General features: G+C 45.0%; 1 protein-coding gene across 8 annotated transcripts in view; it reads right to left on the bottom strand.

The window, feature by feature from the left end:
• The window catches only part of slc38a7 (solute carrier family 38 member 7), a 37476-nt gene extending 14733 nt beyond the window's left edge, over positions 1-22743 (bottom strand). The window contains exons 1-7 of one of the 8 annotated variants that reach the window (XM_078211170.1): positions 22624-22743; positions 20409-20843; positions 17524-17722; positions 13131-13278; positions 8905-9003; positions 7316-7373; positions 303-417 (exon numbers count right to left, since the gene is read on the bottom strand). In XM_078211170.1, coding sequence (XP_078067296.1) covers positions 303-417; positions 7316-7373; positions 8905-9003; positions 13131-13278; positions 17524-17722; positions 20409-20666 — 877 coding nt within the window. In that variant the 5' untranslated portion in view covers positions 20667-20843; positions 22624-22743. Of the gene's footprint in view, positions 1-302; positions 418-7315; positions 7374-8904; positions 9004-13130; positions 13279-17523; positions 17723-20408; positions 20844-22508 lie in introns of all 8 variants that reach the window. The other 7 variants (XM_078211172.1, XM_078211176.1, XM_078211175.1 and 4 more) reach the window with 7 other exon arrangements.
• Between the last annotated feature and the right edge of the window lie 1410 nt (positions 22744-24153).

The following is a 24153-nucleotide window of genomic DNA, read 5'->3' as shown; positions in this document are numbered from 1 at the left end:
ATTTACGGGATGTGGGCATCACTGGCTAGGCCAGCATTTACTGCCCATCTCTAGTTGCCCTTGTGAAGGTGGTGGGCACTTAAGGTTTGCACTTTTAAAGCTCCTATCACTACCATAAGAAGCCTCAGAGCTTTGCAGACAATGCAGTCTTTGAAAGGAGGCATCTCTGACAGTGTTGCCCCCTATCAACACTGCACAAGGATGTCAGCCTTGATACTTGGGCTCAAGTCTCACATTGGGACTCATGACCTTGTTAGCCCCACCTCGCTCTCTTTCTGTAGTGAAGGAAGTGTGTGCCGTACCTGTGCCTGTGTACACAAACAGACAGATCACTACAGCCGCTGTCACCACCCAGCCCCAACGCCGCACCCCCGGCTTCTCCATGCTGCTGAACACTGGAACACTGCTCACATGGCACTGTCAGAAACAGGAAAGAAACTATTGTAAGAATGGTTGGGCAAGACTTGGAATTATTATACATAGGGTGAAAGAATGCAGTTATCAAAGAGTGAGTCAGACCCTCATCCTTCCTGTCAAACCCTGGAGAAACGCTGCTCAGTCGATCTTGGAGTTGCAATAGCGAGGTTCTATCACTGGGTGGTGACATTGCTCTTTAGAAACATAGAAAATAGAAGCAAGAGTAGGCCATTCGCCCCTTCAGGGCTGCTCCGCCATTATTATGATCATGGCTGATCATCAAATTCAATATCCTGATCCCTCCCTTCCTCCCATATCCCTTGATCCTTTTAGCCCCAAGAGCTACATTTAATTTCTTCTCGAAATCAGACAATGTTTTGGCCTCAAATACATTCTGTGGTAGTGAATTCCACATATTCACCACCTTCTGGATAAGACAATCTGTTCAGTCTATTTGACCAGGTCTGCTCAGAACAACCCCATGAGTCCATTCCACCTACTAGCATTTATTCTTTAAGTGGATCCAGTCTCCTGTCTCAATCACCTGTCCCCGGATCCTCTTCTTTAGTACCTAACCTCCACCTGTCAACCCTGAACCAGCTGTGGCCCCTTCTCCTGCTGCCCTGTCACATCAGCTGTCATAAATCGAGTTTTTTGTTAATTATTTTAAATGCAGGTATCGACCCTCATGTCAATTGAAACAGCTTCTCCATCATAACCACTCAGAAATCTTAACTCTATAAAATCTTCCATTAACTTACTCCACTCGAAGGAGTGGTACTTTTTGTTGTTTTATTTGTATTATCGATGTTACTCTATGATCAAGCCAAGCATTTAATGTTTGTTTGCTCCTCTGGTCTTTCCAGACATCTGCATCCCCTCACCCCAGGTACCATTCTACCTAATCATTGTCTCACCTTCTTCAAGACTTTGACATTCTCCCTGTCGTGTGTCCAGAATTGAACATAATTCTCCCACTGGGAACTAGCCAGTGTTTCAGAAAGTTGAGTTTAATGTCCTTGCTCTTGCACTCTCTTTGTAGAAGAAAGGATTCAGAGGAAGGGTTCACCTTGTCCTCCCACCCTCAAAGATTTGTGTTTGTATGCCCACAGGTCTCCCTGTTCTTCCTGCAATTCTACCAGAATTGCACCATTTAGTTTATATCTCCAAATTTATCCCTCCAGAATGTATCATTTCACACTTTAATACATCAAATTTCATCAGACTGACAATTTCACCCATGGAATTTATTTTATTATTTCAAGGATTATGTGTGTTGCTGGCAAAGGAGGTATTTATTGCCCATCGCTAATTACCCTCAAGCAAGTAGTAGTGAGCTGCCTTCTTGAACTGCTGCATGCAGGGTAGGTGCACCGACAGTGCTGTTAGGGAAGATGTTCCAGAATTTTGACCCAGCAACAACGAAGGAACGGCGATATATTTCCAAGTCAGGATAGTGAGTGACTTGCAATGGAACATGCAGCTGGTGTTCCCAGGTATCTGTTGCCATTGTCCTTCTAGATAGTAGAGGTCCCTGGTTTGGTTGGTGTTATTGAAAGAACCTTGGTGAGTTGCCGCAGTAAATGGTAGACACACTGCTGTCACTGTGCATCAGTGGTGAAGGGAGTAAATTTTAATCTGGTGGATGGGGTGCTGATCCAGCAGGCTGCTTTGTCCTGGATGGTGTCAAGTTTCTTGTGTTGCTGGAGCTGCACCCATCCAGGCAAGCGGAGAGTATTCCATTGCACTCCTGACTCAGAAGGCGAGTTACTCGATGCAGGATACCGAGCCTGCAACCTGCTCTGGTAGTCACAGTATTTATATGGCTAGTCCAGTTCAGTTTCTGGTCAATGGCAACCTGTAGCATGTTGATAGTGGGGGATTTAATAATGATAAAGCCACAGAATGTCAAATGGAGATGGTTAAATCCTCTCTTGCTGGAGATGGTCATTGCCTGGCATTTGTGTGGCATGAGTGTTACTTGCCACTTGTCAGTTCTGAATATTGTCCAGGCTTTGCTGCATTTGGACATGGACTGCTTCAGTATCTGAGGAGTCATGATACTCCTCATTGTGCAGTTATCAGCGAACATTCCCACTTATGACCTTATGTTGGAGGGAAGGTCATTGGTGAAGCAGCCTAGGACTATGTTCCATGTTCTAGATTCCCCAGCCAGGGAAAATTCACTCCCAGTAACTCCTGAACAATATCCTTTTGACTGAGATGATTGGCCTCCAACCACCACAACCATCATCCTTTGTGCCGGGTATGACTCCAACCAGTGGAGAGTTTTCCCCCCGATTCCCATTGACTCCAGCTTTCTTGGTAGCACATTCAGTGAAATGCTGCCTTGCTGTCAAGGTCAGTCACTCTCACCTCCACCTCTGGCATTGAACCAAGGATGTAATGAGGTCAGCAACTGAGTGACCCTAGGAGAACCCAAACTGCGCGTCAGTGAGCAGGTTATTGTTGAGTAAGTGCCGCACGGCTGACAACATCTTCCATTCTTTTGCTGATGATCGAGAGTAGACTGATGGGGCGGTAATTGGTTGGATTGGATGCGTTTTTCTCTTTGTGTTCAGGACATTCATGGCCAATTGGGGCGGCACGGTAGCACAGTGGTTAGCACTGCTGCTTCACAGCTCCAGGGACCTGGGTTTGATTCCCAGCTTAGGTCATTGTTTGTGTGGAGTTTGCACATTCTCCTAGTGTCTGCATGGGTTTCCTCCGGGTGCTCCGGTTTCCTCCCACATTCCAAAGATGTGCAGGTTAGGTTGATTGGTCATGCTTAAATTGCCCCTTAGTGTCCTGAGATGTGTAGGTTAGAGGGATTAGTGGGTAAAATATGTAGGGATATGGGGGTAGGGCCTGGGCGGGATTGTGGTCAGTGCAGACTCGATGGGCCGAATGGCCTCTTTCTGTACTGTAGGGTTTCTATGATTCTTTCTATGATTTTCTACAGATGCTAGTATTGTAGCCTAACTGGAAAAGCTTAGTTAAGGACGCGGCTAGTTCTGGAGCACAAGTCTTCAATACTACATCTGTGATGTTGTCACTGTTAATAAACTCTACTGTATCCATTGATTGATGTCACCGAGTGAATCAAATTGCCTCAATGTTGATGTTGAGAGAGACTTGGAGGCACTTATGCAGCAAACACAGAAACCCAGCATGCAAGTGATTCGGAAAGCAAACAACATGCTGGTCTTTACGACAAGGGAACTAGAATATGGAAATAAAACAGGAACAAGTCTTGTATATCTGGAATACTGTAAGCAGTTTAGGTCTGCATACATAAGCAAGGATATACTTGTATTGGAAGTGGTGGAACAACCGTTCACTAGATTGGTCCCTGTGATGACAGGCTGAGTAAATTGGGTCGATATTCTCCGGAGTTTAGATGAAAGAGAAGGGGTTTCATTGAAACAGTCAAGATTTTGAAGGGGTCTGACAGGGTAAATACTAAACGGTTGTTTCCCCTGGCTGGGAATCTAGAGCGCAGAGTCGCTGAGCAGAAACTGATAGCCAAGTTCCGCACACATGAGGACGGCCTAAACCGGGATGTTGGATTTATGTCACATTATCAGTAACCCCCACAGCTTGCCTCCTGGACTTGCGGGCTGTCCTGTCTGGAGACAATACACATCTCTTTAACCTGTGCTTAATGCTCCCTCCACCCACATTGTCTGTATCTTTAAGATCTGGTTGGCTGTAGGGATTCGCATTCTAATCAGTATTCTGTAACTTGATTTTGTGTCTCTGTGCCCTGTTTGAGAGCACATTTCCACGCCATCTGACGAAGGAGCAGCGCTCTGAAAGCTAATGGTGTTTGTTACCAAATAAACCTGTCGGACTTTAACCTGGTGTTGTTAAAACTCTTACTGTGTTCACCCCAGTCCAACGCCGGCATCCCCACATCATGGGAATCTAGAACCAGGGGGCACAGGCTCAAGGTGAGGGATTAATCATTTATGGCTGAGAAGAGGAGAAATTTCTTCATTCAAAGGGTCATGAGTCTTTCACTACTCCAAATGGTTGTGGGTGTTCTACCATTGAAAATATTCAAGACTGCAAACAACACAGATTTAATCTTTCAGTGAATTGAGGAGTATGGGGAGCAGTGGTGTTGAGCTCAAGATCGGCCATGATCCTTATGAATGGTGGAGCAGATCGAAGAGCTTCTGCTACTATTTCATATATTCTTATCCATGATGCTGTGCACCTCAGCAGGAGGTCAACATTAAACATTCATTCAACACTTCTGGCTGAAGATGGTTGCAAATGCTTCAGCTTCATCTTCTGCAATGTCATAAGAACATAAGAAATAGGAGCAGGAGTAGGCTATCTAGCCCCTCAAGCCTGCCCCGCCATTCAATAAGATCATGGCTGATCTGAAGTGGATCAGTTCCACTTACCCACCTGATCCCTATAATCCCCAATTCCCTTACCGATCAGGAATCCATCTATCCGTGATTTAAACATATTCAACGAGGTAGCCTCCACCACTTCAGTGGGCAGAGAATTCCAGAGATTCACCACCCTCTGAGAGAAGAAGTTCCTCCTCAACTCTGTCCTAAACTGACCCCCCTTTATTTTGAGGCTGTGCCCTCTAGTTCTAGTTTCCTTTCTAAGTGGAAAGAATCTCTCCACCTCTACCCTATCCAGCCCCTTCATTATCTTATAGGTCTCTATAAGATCCCCCCTCAGCCTTCTAAATTCCAACAAGTACAAACCCAATCTGCTCAGTCTCTCCTCATAATCAACACCCCTCATCTCTGGTATCAACCTGGTGAACCTTCTCTGCACTCCCTCCAAGGCCAATATATCCTTCCACAAATAAAGGGACCAATACTGCACACAGTATTCCAGCTGCGGCCTCACCAATGCCCTGTACAGATGTAGCAAGACATCTCTGCTTTTATATTCTATCCCCCTTGCGATATAGGCCAACATCCCATTTGCCTTCTTGACCACCTGTTGCACCTGCAGACTGGGTTTTTGCGTCTCATGCACAAGGACCCCCAGGTCCCTCTGCACAGCAGCATGTTGTAATTTCTTTCCATTTAGATAATAATCCAATTTGCTATTATTTCTTCCAAAGTGAATAACCTCGCATTTGTTAACGTTATACTCCACCTGCCAGATCCTCGCCCACTCACTCAGCCTGTCCAAATCTCTCTGCAGACCTTCTATGCCCTCCACACAATTTACTTTTCCACTTATCTTTGTGTCGTCTGCAAACTTTGTTACCCTACACTCAGTCCTCTCCTCCAGATCATCTATATAAATGGTAAATAGTTGAGGCCCCAGTACCGATCCATGCTGGCCTCTCCCATCTCTGAAGATAGGAATATTTGCGGAGCTTCCTCCTCCAGTTAGTTGTTCAATTGTCCACCACCAACTGAATGTGAAAGGATTTGGGGGTTGTTTAGCTCTGTCTATTGTATGCATGTAAGCTTGTGTTGCAGCTTCACCAGGTTAACATCTCATTTTTAGGTATGCCTGGTGTTGCTCTTGGCATTTCTCCTGGCATGCCCTCCTGCACTCTTCATTGAACACATCGATCCCTTGGCTTGGTGGTAATGGTAGAGTGGGAGACATGCCGGGCCATGAGGTTACAGACTGGGTTCGAGTACAATTCTGCTGCCCAGCTTTGATTTGCTAGATCTGATATGAAATCTATCCCATTCAGCACAGTAATAGTGCCACACAACATGATGGACAGTATCTTCAGTGTGAAGAGGGGACTTTGTCTCCACAAGGACTGCATGGTGGTCACTCCTACCAATATCATCATGGATAGATGTATGTAAACAGCTACACTGGTGGCAATGAGGTCACATATGCTTTTAGTCCTTGTTGGCTTCTTCACTACCTGCTGCAGTCCCAATCTAGCAGATATGTCCTTTTTGGTGCTGAGACAATCAATGATAGACACGGAAGTCCTCCACACAGAGTATATTCTGTGCCCTTGCCACCCACAGTGCTTCTTCCAAGTGGTGTTCAGCATGGAGGAGTGCGGACTCATCAGCTGAGGTGGAGGTGGTGGGGGTGGGGTAGGTGGTATCAGGTTTTCTTATCCAGGTACTCAGTCTAGTTGAACAGGTGGAGATGGGGGAAGTGATAGTAGGCCAACATGGAATACGCAAACCAGACCAAGAGTTAGGAAGCCTTTTTCCACTCAGCACCATGATCAGAATCATGGTAATGGTCTGGTAAAAAACCAACAAGACACATGATGTTTGTAGAATTGTTCCAGATATCTAAAAGGAAATCAGACAAGTCACTGAGACATGAAGATGTTTCCAGCTTTGTCGAATAAATTTCCAGCGAGTTGAGATTTGACGTGGGCTACTGCAGTCTGCTCGTACTTAAATGCCTCACGAAGTGGGCGAGAAGTTTCCAGAAATTTTTCCAGAATTGCCCACATTTGACCAAAAGCTGTGACCAAAGAGGCATCACAAGACAAATCCTGACCTGCTATCATGCACTGTCCACACATGTACACTTGCCATAGGGAGTATGGACTTCAGCTACACCCAAAGGTGATGATCATTATCACTCACATTGTCTACAACTGCCACATCAACTCAGATCAGAAATCCAACTCACTCCTGTGTAGGTGCCCTTTTGGCTAAGATCAAGATTCAGATCAAGCCCAAGATCAGGTGTAATGCCTTTACTTGTCAGCTTGGATCTTGTACATCCATGAATTCAATTCAATTCAATTTGAATTGATTTTTGCAATAAGCAAGGAGATGGATTAAGGGCTTGCCTGTCTGTTCTGCACATTGGCTTTGTATCTTTAAGAAAGGATAAAGGGGAATCTTAATGTATAAAGATCAGGAGCAGGACCAAGCATCACAGAACCACAGGGGAAAGGGAAAAACATCAATACCTGAAATCCAAAACAGATGGTTGGAATGGCATTGAGCACGGCCATCCAGGAGGAAGGGCTGAGGATAAAGGGAGATGAAAGAGTTAATAAGACTGGCAACTCGACAAACCCAAGTCATTCTTCCCCCTCAAACTATACAAATCATCTCAGCTCCCTCTCTTGTTATACAATCACTACCAGTATAAACCTCTGCTGATTTTCTTTGCTCTTAGTTCTGATGAAGGGTCATCTAGACGCAAAACGTTGGCTCTATTCTCTCTCCACAGATGCTGTCAGACCTGTTGAGATTTCCCAGCATTTTCTGTGTTTCAGATTCCAGCATCCGCAGTATTTTCCTTTTACCCGACAAGCTATTCCTGTGTAAAGGAGAGAACTGCGCTAGCTCACAGCACAGGATACCATTCAGCCCCTCGCTAGTATTTTGCTAGAACAACTCTAAACTACACCCATTGCTCCACCATCTCCCCACCGACCTGTATTTTCCTCTATTCCATTATGAATCCAATTTTACTTTAAAACATATAAAGCAGACCATTCCCAACACTCTGCACAGTAGGACTTTAACCTGGTGTTGTTAAAACTCTTACTGTGTTCACCCCAGTCCAACGCCGGCATCTCCACATCAGTAGATTTCAACCAGCCCCTTTTATTACTCAATTACTTATTTTATTCTTTTCCGGAATGTGGGTGTCACAGATTAAGCCAGCATTTATTGCTCATCCCCTTTTTCCCTTGACTAGTTCAAATTGGTGATTCATCACCAACCCCATGAAGAAACAATATTTCCCTATTCACTATCTGAATCCTTCATCAAACTCAAAACCCTCTCCTTCAAGTATTTCCCAGATTACAATGCTGAAAACATTTCCAAAAGGCTTCATTGGATGTAAAGAGTTGATGGATACTGGGATTCTATGAAGTCTTCCCCACGGTGCAGGAGGCTGCTATTCAGCCCATTGAGTCTGCACCAACTCTGTGAATTAGCAACTTACCCAGGCCCACCCTGCGCTCTATCCCCATAATTCCATACATTTACCCCACTAACCCCCTAAACTACACATATTTGAACACTAAGGGACAATTTAGCATAGCCAATCCACCTAACATGCACATCTTTGGACTGTAGAAGAAAACCTATGCAAATACATGCAGAATGTACAAATTCCACACAGACAGTCATGCAAGGCTGGAATCGAACCCGGGTCCCTGGAGCTATGAGGCAGCAGTCATAAGATTTGAAACAAGGCCTCCATTCGCCTGGTAGTTCCACATTGCTCAAATGTCTGGTTGACAGCCTACCAGCTGAGGCGTTGACTAAGCGACTTTGCCCACTTCCTCTGCTGGTAAGGGAATGCTGCTGAGGCAGGATTATTTTAGGTGCCCACACAGCAAAGGGCCCAGTTAACACGACTATGGAGCCAATTTAGCAAACTCATCCTGAGGGTGGCAGTCCAGGCCTCTACTTAGGACAACATTGAACTCTGCAGCATGGGGGCTTCAAGGGCGTGGGAATAGCAGCCACATGGAAGAGTCTTTCCCCACTAAATAAGCATCTATGACAAGCTGGACACTGAGCAGCCAGCACTTACCGGGTTGGGATATTGCCGACATCGATATTTTGATCTGGCCAGATGTACTTAATGATAATTATGATGGTCACATACCAAGTCCCCAGAACGCTCAAGGTACTACAGACAGAGAAAAAGAATGATCAAAACAGGTCCAACATTGACTGTGTGCATCCTCCAATAGGGGAGGTGGTTAAGGGCTGCCTTAAATACAAAGCTCCAATGGAAATCGTTGCTTTGAACTCATTAACATCCCTTTAAAACTTGTTGGGCTGCTGTTTGGAAAGAATGGGAGTTCTCAAGAATGATCCACTTCAGATACCTCAGATTAGACAACTCAAATTCATTGCAGCTGTTGTGCTTTCGAACATTGTTCAAGGTCTTATACTTCAAAATCTCACAATTCCACTCATTGCTAAATAAACATGCACTCGCAAAGGAGGCCGAGGCTTTCCCCAAGGTTTACAGGGACAGCAGTTCTAGCAATAACCAGGAGAGATTGGGATGTGTGTAGCTGACAATGATCATCCTTTTTAATGTCATCAGTTGGTTAGTGCAAATTGGGGTTTGGGGCAATTTTCCAGGGCATCCAAGAAAAATAGTCTCTAACAGGCGAGAGAAAAACAAAGATCCTCACTTTATAGAAACTAACTGGAGTTTGTGTTAGACCTGCACAAGGAGCTGACGAGGTCTGCTTCTGAAGCAACAGAAAAATGTGATCCTTGCAATGGACACAGCAATGGCACCAGGAAGACTTTCTGAGGGGAGAGATTGAATAGCAGTTAGAGGATTGATGGTAGTAGGATTGGGCAGCAATACTAGTTTTTGCAAGGAATAGCGCCTTGACACTGGCAATTAAACAGGGAGGAGAATAGTGTGATGATACTGTGTCTTTAAGAAATATATGTACATTATGTTTTGTGTAAAGGCTACGTTTAGAATTCAGATCAGTTTTACTGGGTATTGATTTGTCTAGCAAAACCTTTAAATTGGTAGCTGGCACACAGGATAAGTACTCATTTTAGGCCTGGAGCGTTTAAGCAGAGCTAATGCAGTTTTTACTTGGGTTTCCCTGGGGTTTCAGAGTAGAGTTTTGATTGGGTTGATTGACATGTGATCAATGGGAGGAGCTAAGCTTGCAGGGAAGAAATACTGTTTCAGTTTCATTTTTAAAAAAATACAAGCAGTTGCTGCTTGGGCTGCCAGAAGAAACAGATGCATCTCTGTCTCTCCTCTCTCTCTCCAGAAGTGTTCTGAAAGTTCGAGGACTGGTAACTTAAGTCACAGCAAGTATGCCTGTGTATCGGTAACTAACTTTAAAGAGGGGGATTAAGTCTGTAAGAGGAATATTGCTTGAATCGGAACTCATAACAATAGGTTAGCAGTTAAGACTTGTATCTTGTCATGTTTAATTATTATTCAATTATTAAAGGTTAAGCTAATTTATTTGTTACAGTTAAATTGTGTTAAATAGAGTTAGTTTTGATAAAAGCTTCCTGGTTTGTGAGTAGAATGGTACCTATCCTCACATTAATGCCAAAATAGAAAATTGTCTGGGATTGTGGGAAACTCTTCCTCACACAACCTGGAGATTAGGTTAGGGTGGGACAGATCGTTGAACAGAGATGCTTTGAATTGTATAGATTACCTTCTCCTAGGCTCATCCTTTTGCAACAACCCCTCAACTTCAGGAAGTAGTAGAGGACATGCCCCTGTCTACATCAAAAGGGATGAAATGGTCAAGAGATTCAAGTTTCTATGTGTCCAGATCACCAACAACTGTCCTGGTCCCTCCATGCCGAAGCTATAGTTAAGAAAGCCCAGCAATGCCTCCACTTTCTCAGGAAGCTAAGGAAATTTGGCATGTCTGGAACAACTCTTTGATTTGATTTATTATTGTCACATGTCTTAACATACAGTGAAAAGTATTGTTTCTTGCACGCTATACAGACAAAACATACCGTTCATAGAGAAGGAAACTAGAGAATGCAGAATGTAGTGTTACAGTCATAGCTAGGGTGTAGAGAAAGATCAACTTAATGCAAGGTAACTCATTCAAAAGTCTGACAGCAGCATGGAAGCTGTACTTGACCTCAGACTTTTGTAACTTTTTCCCCGAAGGAAGAAGGTGGAAGAGAGAATGTCCAGGGTGCATGGGGTCCTGGTTTCTTTGCCGAGGCAGCGGGAAGTGCAGGCCGAGTCAATGGATGGGAGGCTGGTTTGCGTGATGGATTGGGCTACATTCACGACCTTTTGTAGTTCCTTGCGGTGTTGGGTAGAGCAGGAGCCATACCAAGCTGTGATACAACCAGAAAGAATGCTTTCTATGGTGCATCTGTAAAAGTTGGTGAGAGTCGTAGCGGACATGCCAAATTTCCTTAGCCTTCTGAGAAAGTAGAGACGTAGGTGGGCTTTCTTAACTATAGTGTCGGCATATAGGGGGACCAGGACAGGTTGTTGGTGATCTGGACACCTAAAAACATGAAGCTCTTGACCCTTTCTACTTCGTCCCTGTTGATGTAGACAGGGGCATGTTCTCCTTTACGCTTTCTGAAGTCAATGACAATCTCCTTCCTTTTGTTGACATTGAGGGAGAGATTATTGTTGCCGCACTAGTTCACCAAATTCTCGATCTCATTCCTGTACTCTGTCTCGCCATTGTTTGAGATCCGACCCACTACGGTGGTGTTGTCAGCAAACTTGAAAATTGAATTGGAGGGGAATTTGGCCACAGTCATAGGTGTATAAGGAGTATAGCAGGGAACTGAGAACACAGCCTTGTGGGGCACCGGTGTTGAGGATGATCGTGGAGGTGTTGTTGCCTATCCTTGCTGATTGTAGTCTGTGAGTTAGGAAGTTCAGGATCCAGTCGCAGAGGGAGGTGCCGAGGCCCAGGCCACGGAGTTTGGAGATGAGTTTCGTGGGAATAATAGTGTTGAAGTCTGAGCTGTAGTCAATAAATAGGAGCCTGACATAGGTGTCCTTGTTCCAGGATTGAGTGCCGGGCCAGGGAAAAGGTGTCTGCTGTGGATCTGTTGCGGGGGTAGGCAAACAGGAGTGGATCCAGGTAATCCGGGAGATGGGAACTGACTTGTGCCGTGACTAACGTTTCGAAGCACTTCATAATGAAGAATGTCAGAGCCACCGGCCGATAGTCATTAAGGCATGCTGCTTGGTTTTTCTTAGGTACGGGGATGATGGTTATCTTCTTGAAACAGATAGGGACCTCAGATTGTTGTAAAGAGAGGTTGAAGATGTCTGTGAATACCTCCGCCAGCTGATCCGCGCAGGATCTGGGTGCACGTCCAGGTACCCCATCCGGGCCAGTTGCTTTCCGTGGGTTGACCTTCAAGAAAGCTTCTCTGACATCTGCAATGGTGACCCTAGATACAGGTTCATCCAGGGCTTCCAGGGTGGAGGGCATGCTCTCGCTGACCTCTTGCTCAAAACAGGCCTAGAATACATTGAGCTCATCAGGAGGGGTGTGTTGGAGCCGGCAATTTTACATGCCTTCACCTTGTAGCCTGTTATGTTTTGCAGGCCTTGCCATAGTTGGCGGAGGTCAGTGTGGCTAGCCTGGCACTCTAGCTTGGTCTGGTATTGTCTTTTGGCATCTTTGATGGATCTCCTTAGATCATATCTGGCTTTTTTGTATGGGTCAGTGTTGCCTGACTTGAACTCTCAGCAACATTTACAGATGCACCATAGAAAGCATTCTTTCTGGTTGCATCACAGCTTGGTATGGCTTCTGCTTTGTCCAAGACTGCAAGAAACTACAAAGGGTTGTGAAAGAAGCCCAGTCAAAACACAAACCAACATCCCATCCATTGACTCTCTTCACTTCCTGCTGCCTCAGAAAAGCAGCCCAACATAATCAAGGACCCCACGCACCCTGGACATACTCTCTTCCACCTTCTTCCATCGGGAAAAAGATACAAAAGTCTGAGGTCACGTACCAACCAACTCAAGAACAGCTTCTTCCCTGCTGCCATCAGACTTTTGACTGGACCTATCTTATATTAAATTGATCTTTTTCTACACCCGAGCTATGACTACATTCTGCACCCTCTCCTTTCTTTCTCTATAAACGGTATACTTTGTCTGGAAAGCACGCAGGAAACAATACTTTGCACTGTACATTAAAACATGGGACAATAATAAATCAAAAAGAACGCCCACACACCCTGGAATGGACTGAGGATTCAACATGGGCCCTTACAATAGATCAAGGTGATGGAAGCACTTACCTGGCATATTTCTGGAATCCAATCTCTTTGGGAATGGAGAGTGGTAGGATGACCAGAATAGAGGTGACTGAGATGGTGAACTTGCGGTCACTATACCAGTGGCTGTTGACTGAAGCATCTCCATCAGATGTGTACATTGCTCCGATTACTGCAAAACAAAGCAAAGCATTCAAATCCTTCCCCATAGAGAATATTTCACTTCCATTTGACAGGTTTCTTAACATTAGTTTAGATTTAGAGGGCAGCGTATGGAGCAGAGGCTTAAAGCAAATCGCTCCTCTTGCACAAAGTTCCTCACAACACCTCCCATATGGTGTAGTGTTCAACTGTAAACCAGGTGTGAGGATGTTCGCAATTGCACTCAAATTAACTCCCCACTTAATCTCTACAAAGAGGGCTTCACTGCACTAATATTTAAGGAGAGTCTATAACAAAACTCTCTCGATATATCCACAGTTCATCAGCAAAGACGAAAACACACCATCTGGTCATTTATCACATGGTTTGCAGAGTCTAACTGTGTGCAAATTGGCTGTCACATTTCCTCCACAAAAGTAGTACTAAATTGAGCATAAAGTGCTTTGGAATAGTCAGATGTCATGACCCTATTGAATATAGAATAACGAGTCAGTCCGTTACTGTTTGATGCACTGTGTCCCAAGAAAAATGTGATTCAAAACTTGTCCCAACGAGCAGCGTAACAAACCATTTGGGTCTTTCAAACACACCCCAACCCCCTGCCCCCACTCCGCCAACCCCGCCCCAAAACCCCCCACTCTGCCGCCAACCACGCCCTGCTCCCCGCCACCCTGCTGCCCCACCCCGTCATCCTCCCTACCCCAGCCACAACCCTGATATCCAGTATCATTTTCATTTGGTTCCCAAAAACCTGGTATTCAAACTGCCAACACCAACTGACAAACAATAGAATCTAATTCTTATAGTGCCATTATCTACAATTTGACAATCTTACATTTGCACAATGTTGTTTAATTATACAGTGCAGGGCCGGTGGATCGATACCAGTGTTTAGTTCAACACTGGCCAACAAATTGATAACTGTGTTTAGTTTTACAATAAATGCTGAAAATACTCAGCAGCTCACGCAGCATCTCTAGAGAGAGAAAGAGAGTTAACGTTTCAGCTCAAGATTGTTGGCCAGATTCGGAAACATTAACTCTTATTTATCCTTCCACAGAGTATTTCCTGTATTTCTGTTTTATTTCAGATTTTAAGCATCTGCTATGTTTTGCTTCTGTTCTGAATTTTACAGTGGATCAGTCACAATGTACATTGATTCATGTAAAACCAGTAAGGAGTCTAACAACACCAGGTTAAAGTCCAACAGGTTTATTTGGCAGCAAACGCCACTAGCTTTCGGAGCGCTGCTCCTTCGTCAGGTGAGTGCCTGACCTGACGAAGGAGCAGCGCTCCGAAAGCTAGTGGCGTTTGCTACCAAATAAACCTGTTGGACTTTAACCTGGTGTTGTTAGACTCCTTACTGTGTTTACCCCAGTCCAACGCCAGCATCTCCACATCATGTAAAACCAGGCAGCAATGTTACTGCCAGAAGGTGCTCCAAGATCTTCCCTCCAGATAGGATTGTTTCCAACAGTCCCTCTAGTCTTCAAACCCCAATAACGACCACTCCCCACCACCACCCGCCCGCCCGCCCCCCCCAAACGCTCATATAGCAATACAAACAAAACAATGTTTGTGACCAGGAGCAGCCATGTGTGTGTTACCTGTAAAGTTGTGTGTGCTCATTGCCCTATAACAGCAACCACGACTCAAATAGAAAAATTCTCTGGGTGTCTGCTTCTTTGAGAATCTGTTCATCAGATACTCTCTAAACCTCTGGGCGAGATCGACAACTTGCAGCTACCTTCAAGATCACTGGGATTCTTCTCAGAACACAAGTTAAGGGGAGATTAGAGAGTACAGATGAAGATGTTGCCAGGACTGGAAAATTGCAGCTACAAGACAGATCAGATAGGCTGGGGTTGTTCTCCTTGGAACAGGGGAGGCTGAGGGGGGATTTGATGGAGATGAACAAAATTGCGAGAAGCCGGAATGAGTGGATGAGAAGAGCCACCTGAAAGGGTAGAGACATAAACACTCATTTCATTTAAAAGGTGCCTGGATCTGCACCTCAAACACTGTAACCTGTAGGGCTATGGAACGAATGTTGTAAATTGGGGTTAGGTTGGGTGGCTCATTTCTGTGGCCTCTTTCTGTGCAATTCGATAAAGGTGTTCAAACTGATAAAACGTTTTGATGTCAGGTGACCAGATTTTCACCAGTCTAAATTGGGACATATCAAAAAGCCTTGAGAAGGTAAGGACTCCATGGTTGGCATGCAAGGTAACCAATGGCAGAAGTCTGGGGAGGGTGCAGTTGAAGGTCATGTGATGACATATCCTGGAACATAACCAGCCAGAGTTGGGAACCCTATTCCAGAGATCTTCAGTCACTGAGAAAGGGCCAATCAATTTAATTTTAAACTAATTTATGTTCCCTCAACATACTTTAGGCCTTTAAGAAACTATTTCAATCCTGCTTCAACGTGCTGTACTTTTACAGATTGCATGATACCTGACTTCAGCACAAACAATTTGCAGTGAAATTATAGGTTGCATGAATGAGTTAATTCAGAGTAGCGCTGTCAGCAATCCAGCCTGTTAGGTACAGTTAAATACAGGAACAAATTGCATTAGCACTTTGATGGAGGAGTACATTTATCAGTTAATACCATTTCCTCAAACATACACATTTGTCCATGATTAAGAGGTGCATCTTGATTATTAATTACTTGGGTTAAAATTCGTATCCTGGTCTATCTTTTCTGATTTTTTAAAATTCCTGCTGAAAGGAGGGATTAGAATGGGAGGTTAGTATTTTTTCAGCCAGCGCAGACACAATAGGCTGAACAGCCTCTTTGTGCTGTAACGTTTCTATGGTTTTATGGATGTAGACATCACTGGAAAGGCCACAATTTATTATCTATCCATTACTTCCCTTGAGCAAAGTGGTTTGCTCAGCTATTTCAGAGAGCAGTTAAGAGTCAACATTGCCTTGGAATCACATGTAGGCCAGACTGGGCAAGGATGACAGATTTCTTTCCCTAAAGAACATTAGTAAACCAGATGAGTCTTTAGACAATCAATAGTTTCATGGTCATCATTACGGAGACCAGCTTTATATTCCTGATTTATTACTTAAATTTAAATTCCACCAGCTGCCATTATGGAATTTGAACCCATGCCCCAGAGCATTAGCCTGGGCTTCTGGATTACTAGCCCAGTGTCATTACCATTACCACCATGATTCATGATTTGCAATTTAGGTGTCTGCTATAAACATTCTACTGGGCTGCTAAAGAGGCCAACTGGACCAATGGGAGGAGATGATACTAACCTGAAAAGTGACTGACAGCTCCTAGCAGCCACATGGTCAGCACATTGGCGAGGGAAAGTTCTGGAACCAGTGAGATTGTCAAGGAGGAGGGCTGAGAGGTGGAGCAGTTAGAGTACCATTAGCAGGTTGGGTTGAGAGGCATGTGCCATGACATCAGACAAGCCAGGCCAGTGGCTGAGCGCCACATGGATGCTGCAAGGGCATCACCAGCAATGGAGCCATAGGCACTAAAAAGGTGGCAATAACCCCCCTCCATACAACAATGGTGGCAGCCATTGTTGAAGAATCCAGAGCAGAGCTGGCCCTGATTCACAGGGTGCAAAGTGGCTTTCGTATGACAGTAAATTGAAGTAGAGGGGAGGATAAGGGGGAGGGGAGGATAAGGGGGAGGGGTCTCAGCGGAGCTTAAAATCCAAAAAACTGTTGGGACACCAGGTCGCTTAGTGAGAAACTAGGACTGGCCCAGCCAGACTACAAGGTCTGGTCACCCAATTATGACCAAGTAAATAAGCAGAGCCAGTAACCAGAGGGACATAGAGTTAAATTCATTGTCAAAAAGACCAGAGCGAAGGAGGAGAATGGACGAATATTTGAAACACCTAAATCGTCAGTGCTTTGGGGAAGGAGTAGAGAGTGGGAGTAACTGTTAGTTTTCTCCAAAAACCAGCACTCAGATGGGCTGAATGATCTGCTGCAGTACTGCAAGACTTGATGAGTGTCTAATGTGAGCTGAGGCAGTGAACTCATATCATGGACAACTCCCATGGTTAGATCAGACTTTCACCCCATTAGTCAATGGCTCAAACAAACTTTCACCCTGCCAGACCCTGTGGCTACATCAGACTTTCAACCACGCCTCACAGATGGCTTCAAATTTTGCCCAGTCTCTGCCCCATCTGACAAATGGCTGTCTGCCCACAATTATAATCCCTGCTCTCCGGCTGATAGGCTAACGTGCTGCTCCACACTCACTCACTCTTGTCCAACTGATCTCCGATGATGATTAAGAATGCGATGCAGGTGCCAAAGGTATAAACAGCTATGAAGACGTCGCAGATGGTGCCAACCACTTGTCCACAGGCTGCCCGCACCACCTCCTGGTAAGTGGCCTTGCTGCTAACCTGCGAGCAGTACGCCAGAATCACCAGCCCAGCGATTATAAACAACACTAAACACTGAAAGAAATAAAGCACAGGGCTCGCTTCATCCAAGGTAAAATCCACCATAGCAAAAAAAACAGCAGCAGCTTTTAAACATATGGGATTGGGTCGAATTATGAGGGGTTTTGATAGAGTACATTGTGAGTAACAGCTTTCGTTAACAGGAGGGTTAGTAAGCAGAATTAAGACAATTGGCAAAAAGCCAGAGAGGATGAGGGAAAGAACTGGACAAAGAAACACAAGTGTTAAATTCCTCAATGGATTCATTTCTCCCCATCTTAGTAACCTCCTCCAGTCCCACATTTGAGAACTCTGCATTCTTCCAATGTTCATTTCTGTTCTGTCCCCAGCTTCCTTCCTCCATTATTGTCAGCCGTGCATTCGGAGTCAGCTCTGGAATTCCACTCCCCCCCCCCCCCCCCCCCCCCCGATCATTGGCGATCAGTGACTAGTGGCATGCCTCAGGGATCAGTGTTGGGACCGCAATTGTTTACGATTTACATAGATGATTTGGAGTTGGGGACCAAGTGTAGTGTGTCAAAATTCGCACATGACACTAAGATGGGTGGAAGAGCAAAGTGTGCAGAGGACGCTGAAAGTCTGCAAAGGGATATAGATAATCTAAGAGAGTGGGTGAGTGTCTGGCAGATGGAGTACAATGTTGGTAAATGTGAGGTCATCCATTTTGGTAGGAATAACAGCAAAATGGACTATTATTTAAATGGTAAAAAATTGCAGCATGCTGCTGTGCAGAGGGACCTGGGTGTCCTTGTGCAGGAATCACAAGGAGTTGGTTTGCAGGTGCAGCAGGTAATTAAGAAGGCAAATGGAATTTTGTCCTTCATTGCTAGAGGGATGGACTTTAAAAGCAGAGAGATTATGTTGCAGCTGTATAAGGTGCTGGTGAGGCCACACCTGGAGTACGTGTACAGTTTTGGTCTCCTTACTTGAGAAAGGATATACTGGCACTGGATGGGGTGCAGAGGCGATTCACTAGGTTGATTCTGGAGTTGAGAGGGTTGGCTTATGAGGAGAGACTGAGTAGGTTGAGGCTATACTCATTGGAATTCAGAAGAATGAGGGGAGATCTTATAGAAACATACAAGATTATGAAGGGAATAGACAAGATAGAAGCAGGGAAGTTGTTTCCACTAGCGGGTGAAACTAGAACTAGGGGGCATAGCCTCAAAATAAGGGGAAGCAGATTTAGGACTGAGTTGAGGAGGAACTTCTTCACACAAAGGGTTGCGAATCTGTGGAATTCCCTGCCCAGTGAAGCAGTTGAGGCTACCTCATTGAATGTTTTTAAGGCAAGGATAGATACATTTTTGAACAGTAAAGGAATTAAGGGTTTAAGGGGAATTAAGGGTGAGCGGGCGGGTAAATGGAGCTGAGTCCACAAAAAGATCAGCCATGATCTTATTAAATGGCGAAGCAGGCTCGAGGGGCCAGATGGCCTACTCCTGCTCCTAGTTCTTATGTTCTTATTCCAGGATTTTGACTTAACAACGGTGAAGGATCTGTTTTGGTCTCCATATTCAAGAGTGATATACTTTCATTGCAGGCAGTATAGCAAAGGTTCACTAGATTTGTTTCTGGGATGAGCAGGTCGTTCTACGATGAGGCGCTGAGTAAATTAGGTCAATATTCTCTGGAGTTTACAAGAATGAGAAGTGAGCTCATTGAAACAGTCAATATTCTGAAGGAGTATGACAGGATAGATACTAAGAGGTTGTTTCCCCTGGGCTGGGCTGAGGAATCTTAACATGGGGGGCACAGTCTCAGGATAAGGGACCATTCATTTAGGACTGAGATGAGGAGAAATTTCTTCACTCATAGGGTTGTGGATGTTCCAGCGTGAATATATTCAAGGCTGTGATAGACATATTTTTGGTCTCAGGGAATTAAGGAATATGGGGAATGGCCAGGAAAATGGAATTGAAGCACAGCATCAGCCATTATCATATGCTAAGCCCAATGGGCCAAACAAACAGTTTATTCCTACTCCTATGTCTTATATTCTTATGGGACGGCATTTTATCCTAGTTTCAAGCTAGGATAAAACTCCCGGAAAGACCTTGGGATATTTTACGTTAAAGGTGCTACATAAACACAATATAAGTGGGACCATCCAAACCCACCGTACACAAGCATCCTGCTAAAGGCCAACTCTGAATTCACAATCGGAAATTCCAGTCTCCGCTTACTGGGGCTGTGTGAACAGATATAAGAATATTGGACTTTCAAATTTGGGGATTCCTGCCTGAAGCTGGAACAAGGTACTAACTTTGACAGACCTGTTACTGGGGTTATAGGGACAATATAAGGTGTCAACATTCACCCCATATTAAATACTAATGATTCCTTCATTGTTGTATAAAGACTAGAATTCTTGGGTAAGGATTGGGAAATGTGCTGAGAGTGAAGCAGAAACCAGGTGTCCGCCTCCAATAATCCATTCATCTATCTTTAGATTTGCATTTTGATAGTTATCCTGTGCTCCTGTTTAGCAGCGCAGGGGCAGACTGGACACCAGGGCAGACTGGCATCTCACACTGCAATTTCTTGTGTTCTCTGTGTGGAAGCACCAGGTTCACTTACTCGCAAACTCCTGTTCACAATACAGAACTGACCAGAAAAAACAAACAAGCTCCAAAACCCAACTCCGCGGAGATCGGCGACCAGATGTTACCCAGCTCACCAGCTGCAGGATGATCCCAGCCACCACTCCCCCAGCCACAAAAAAGGCGTAGGGAAAGTTGAGTAGCCCCGCGCCGAGTGCAGCATTCACCACGATGAACACGGCCCCACAGGCTGGCATTCCTCCTTCCCGCTTCCTGCTGTCCCTCGGCCGCTCAGTGGTCAGTGGGTTCTGCAGGAGACTGGCCTTTTCCCCAGCCTCCTCGGTCCAGCTCCAATCCTGCTGGTCACAGTTCACTGTGGCTTCACAATAGGCCATCCCCACACACTGCCCACAGCTTCAAGCAAACAGGCAAAGCCTCAGCCTGAGCTCTTAGTCAATCACCCAGCAAGGCAAAGCTTTCAACAGCTTAAATTATTCAGACTCCAAACCTTCAAACCATCCATGGAGAAGTGAAAGTACAGAACTTCCTCTTCACTTATTCAGCCTCAGCATCTAAAAGAAAGTAGGAGGGGACAGAGAAAATGAAGAAAACTGTTAAAATGAAGAACAAGATGCAAGGTTTATTCCCCGTCCCTAATTATATACCACTAAAGCCATTCGGTGAGCTTCACTATCACCTCCCAGTCTGAACAGCATCCAGTGCAAAGCTGAGGGAGTGCAGCACTGTCAGGAGGAGGTGCAGTCTTCTGCAGGAGACTCAAAACTGAGGCACTGTGAAAGATATTGCATCCTTATTTGGAAGAAAATGGATGGCTTGCCCTCCAATCAACATCAAAAATCAGATAACCTGACATTGCCATTTGTACAACCTTGCTGATGCACATATTGGCTGCACATTTCTTACGAATTCAAGTTGCTCCATTTCAAAAGTATTTAACTGTTTAGGAAGAAGTTTAACACAATGAACAATGATATGGAACGCAAGTTTTCTTTAATTCCAATTAATACATTAAATACTGGATTGTAGCAGAGATAGTTTTAATAACCTGCTGCTGAGCCTCTTGAAGCATGTGATAAAACATGTGATGAGTAACTCAGTATAGATTGTGCAATTCAAACCTGTCACTAGCACACACCCAATGCAACTTTTAAAAAGTTACATAGCCTGGATACCCAACTAACAATCACTAACTCTACAACTGATATCAAAATGTACTCAACAGGAAAAGGTCCAATGAATGATTTTGAAGAGGCGAAATGAAACAGGAGGGTCATCTTTTGAGGAAAGATTGAACGGTCTAGACTTGTATACACTGGAATCTAAAAAAAGAGGCAACTGGATTGAAACATAAGATCCTGAAGGGTCTTGACAGGGTGGATGTGGAGAGGCTGTTTCCCCTTGTGGGAGAATCTAGAAGGTGGGGTCATTGTTTAAAAATAAGGAGTCACCCCACTTAAAACAGAGATGAGAAGAATTTTCTCCAGCTTCAGGCAGGAACGTGGGGTTCAGGTTCCAATCAGATCAGCAATGATCTTAATGAATGGCAGAGGAGGCCCGAGGGGCCAAATGGTACACTCTTAATTCATATGTAAAATGAAGAAGCTTTAAAAATTCTGATAGAAACATAGAAACAAGAAGCAGGAGTAGCTTACAACCCTTCAAGCCTGCTCCAATATTCATTTTGATCATTCAATATCCTGATCTAGCCTTCCCCACACATCTCTTGATCTCTTTAGCCCCAAGTGCTGCAGCTAATTTCTTACTGAAATCACACAATGTTTTGGCCTCAAATACTTTCTGTGGTAGTGAATTCCACAGATTCACCACTCTCTAAGTGAAGAAATTTCTCTTCACCTCAGTCCTAAAAGGGTTACCCATATCCTCAAACTATGATCCCTAGTTGTGGACTCCCCCGCCTTCAAAAACATTCTTTCTGAATCTACCCTGTCTAATTCTGGTCGAATTTTAAGTTTCTATGAGATCCTCTCTCACTCTCAAACTCCAATGAATATAATCCTAACCATATATATAATCGTTTCCTCATATGACAAACCTACTATCCCAGGAATCCCTCTTATAGCAAGGACATCATTCCTCAGATAAGCACACCAAAACTGTACACAATACTCAAGATGTGGCCTCACCAATGCCCTGTACAATTACAACAAAAACATCCCTATCACTATACTCAAATCCTCTCGCTGTGAAGAACATACCATTTACCTTCCTGACTGCCTGCTGTGCCTGCGCGCTTACTTTCAAGTGACTGATGCACGAGAACATCCTCCACTCCACCCGCGTGCGCTATCTCTCCCCCACCTCCCCAGTTACCGGAGGAGCTGAGGCCGAGGTCCCGGGGGAATAAATCATGGAGCCAACTCTGACTAGTTTTCCGTCAGTGTCAAGTGATCATCGGCTGACCTTCCCACGTGTCTGCAGCCGCGAGACGCCGGAGTGTGGCACGGCATGCCGGGAACTGTAGTCCTCCTAATGCCGGGGCGACGGTTGCGCGTGCGCAGCGGCCGCCCTGCGGCTCTCTCGCGGGCGGGAGGAGTCAGTGCAGCAGCTGGGGACTCAGTCATGGTGATGATGTCATTTTGTTCTCAATGTCTGTCCGTCCATTCCTCTTTAAACAGCTGCAGAGCACTGATAGCACTTTTCAACAAGCAGACATTGGAAAATTTGCAGATTGGGCGGTTAGATGGCAACTAAATTTTCACACAGGTAAATGTGAGGTGATGCTGAATGAGAAACCTCTCAGAATGATGAACGGTTCTATTCCGTCTGCTCTTTGCATAATTTGTTATAATGGAAAAAGCTCCAGTTTCAGTCATATCTCCTCCTAACTAAAGGTCGTTAGCTCTGCAATCATTCCAGTAAATCTCTTTTATTTATGGGATGGCAAGGCCAACATTTATTGCCCATTCAGAATGGCCTTTGAGAGGCGGTGGTGAACGGCTGCAGGCCATGTGCTGTAGGTCGTGTAGCATAAAGGTTTAACAGAATGGACATGGGGCACATGATGGTGTGGCACTGACATCTGGTAGTCACGTACTGGGGGACGATGTGCCTTCCTGGTAATTCACTCTGAACATACCGTAAATAGAGTAAATAAACTAGTGTTAAAATAGATACCCTGATCACCTGTGGCTCCTCCTTGCTAGAATCCAGACCTAACACTTTCTACAACATGGTAGCAAGTGATGGCACAATTTAGTCTGTTGTTTGTGCCAATACGATGTATTCACGGTCCCAGACGACTACAGTTTTGCTTCGCCAAAATGCCTTGTTGATCATGCCAGCAACAAACTCCGTGCGTATAGCGATGGTGGCAGGGCCGGGACAGTCACTGCCTCCACCGCGCTCATTTACAAACTTCGGGAACACACACGGAGATCGCTGCTGCAAGCCGCGCCACGACGAATGTCCACAAGCGATCCGGGTTGCTCCTTTCCCGCCATTGCGGAGCCACGCTGGGTAATTCACCGGGCCAAAGAGCAGGAAGGGCCAGCGGAGCTCATTCACATGCAGCAGGATGGGACACTTCCAGTGTTTCTGCTCCATTTGAGCCTCTAATAAACAGGACAACTGCCTGTTTATTAGCGCCTTTCTCACATCCTGGGCAAAGTTTAGCAGCATTCCCAGGATCTCGGTTTCGTCAATTTACAGGTCAGAGGTCCCAACACTTATTAAACTGGACACGGGGGGCAGGGCTATCTGTATTGGCTGACCACTTTGCATGGCTCCCGCACAATTCCTCTTCATCCTTCGAACCTACATGTTAAGGGCCAGCTTACTGTCACACCGTGCCACAAGGGCCAACATCATAGAAACCCTTTATGTCATCCATAACTAAGCAAT

This window comes from Mustelus asterias, chromosome 4 (genome assembly GCF_964213995.1).
Source record: "Mustelus asterias chromosome 4, sMusAst1.hap1.1, whole genome shotgun sequence".
Lineage (NCBI taxonomy): Eukaryota > Metazoa > Chordata > Chondrichthyes > Carcharhiniformes > Triakidae > Mustelus > Mustelus asterias.
The sequence above is the reverse complement of the archived record's forward strand: the minus strand, read 5'-3'. Positions and strand labels throughout refer to the sequence as shown.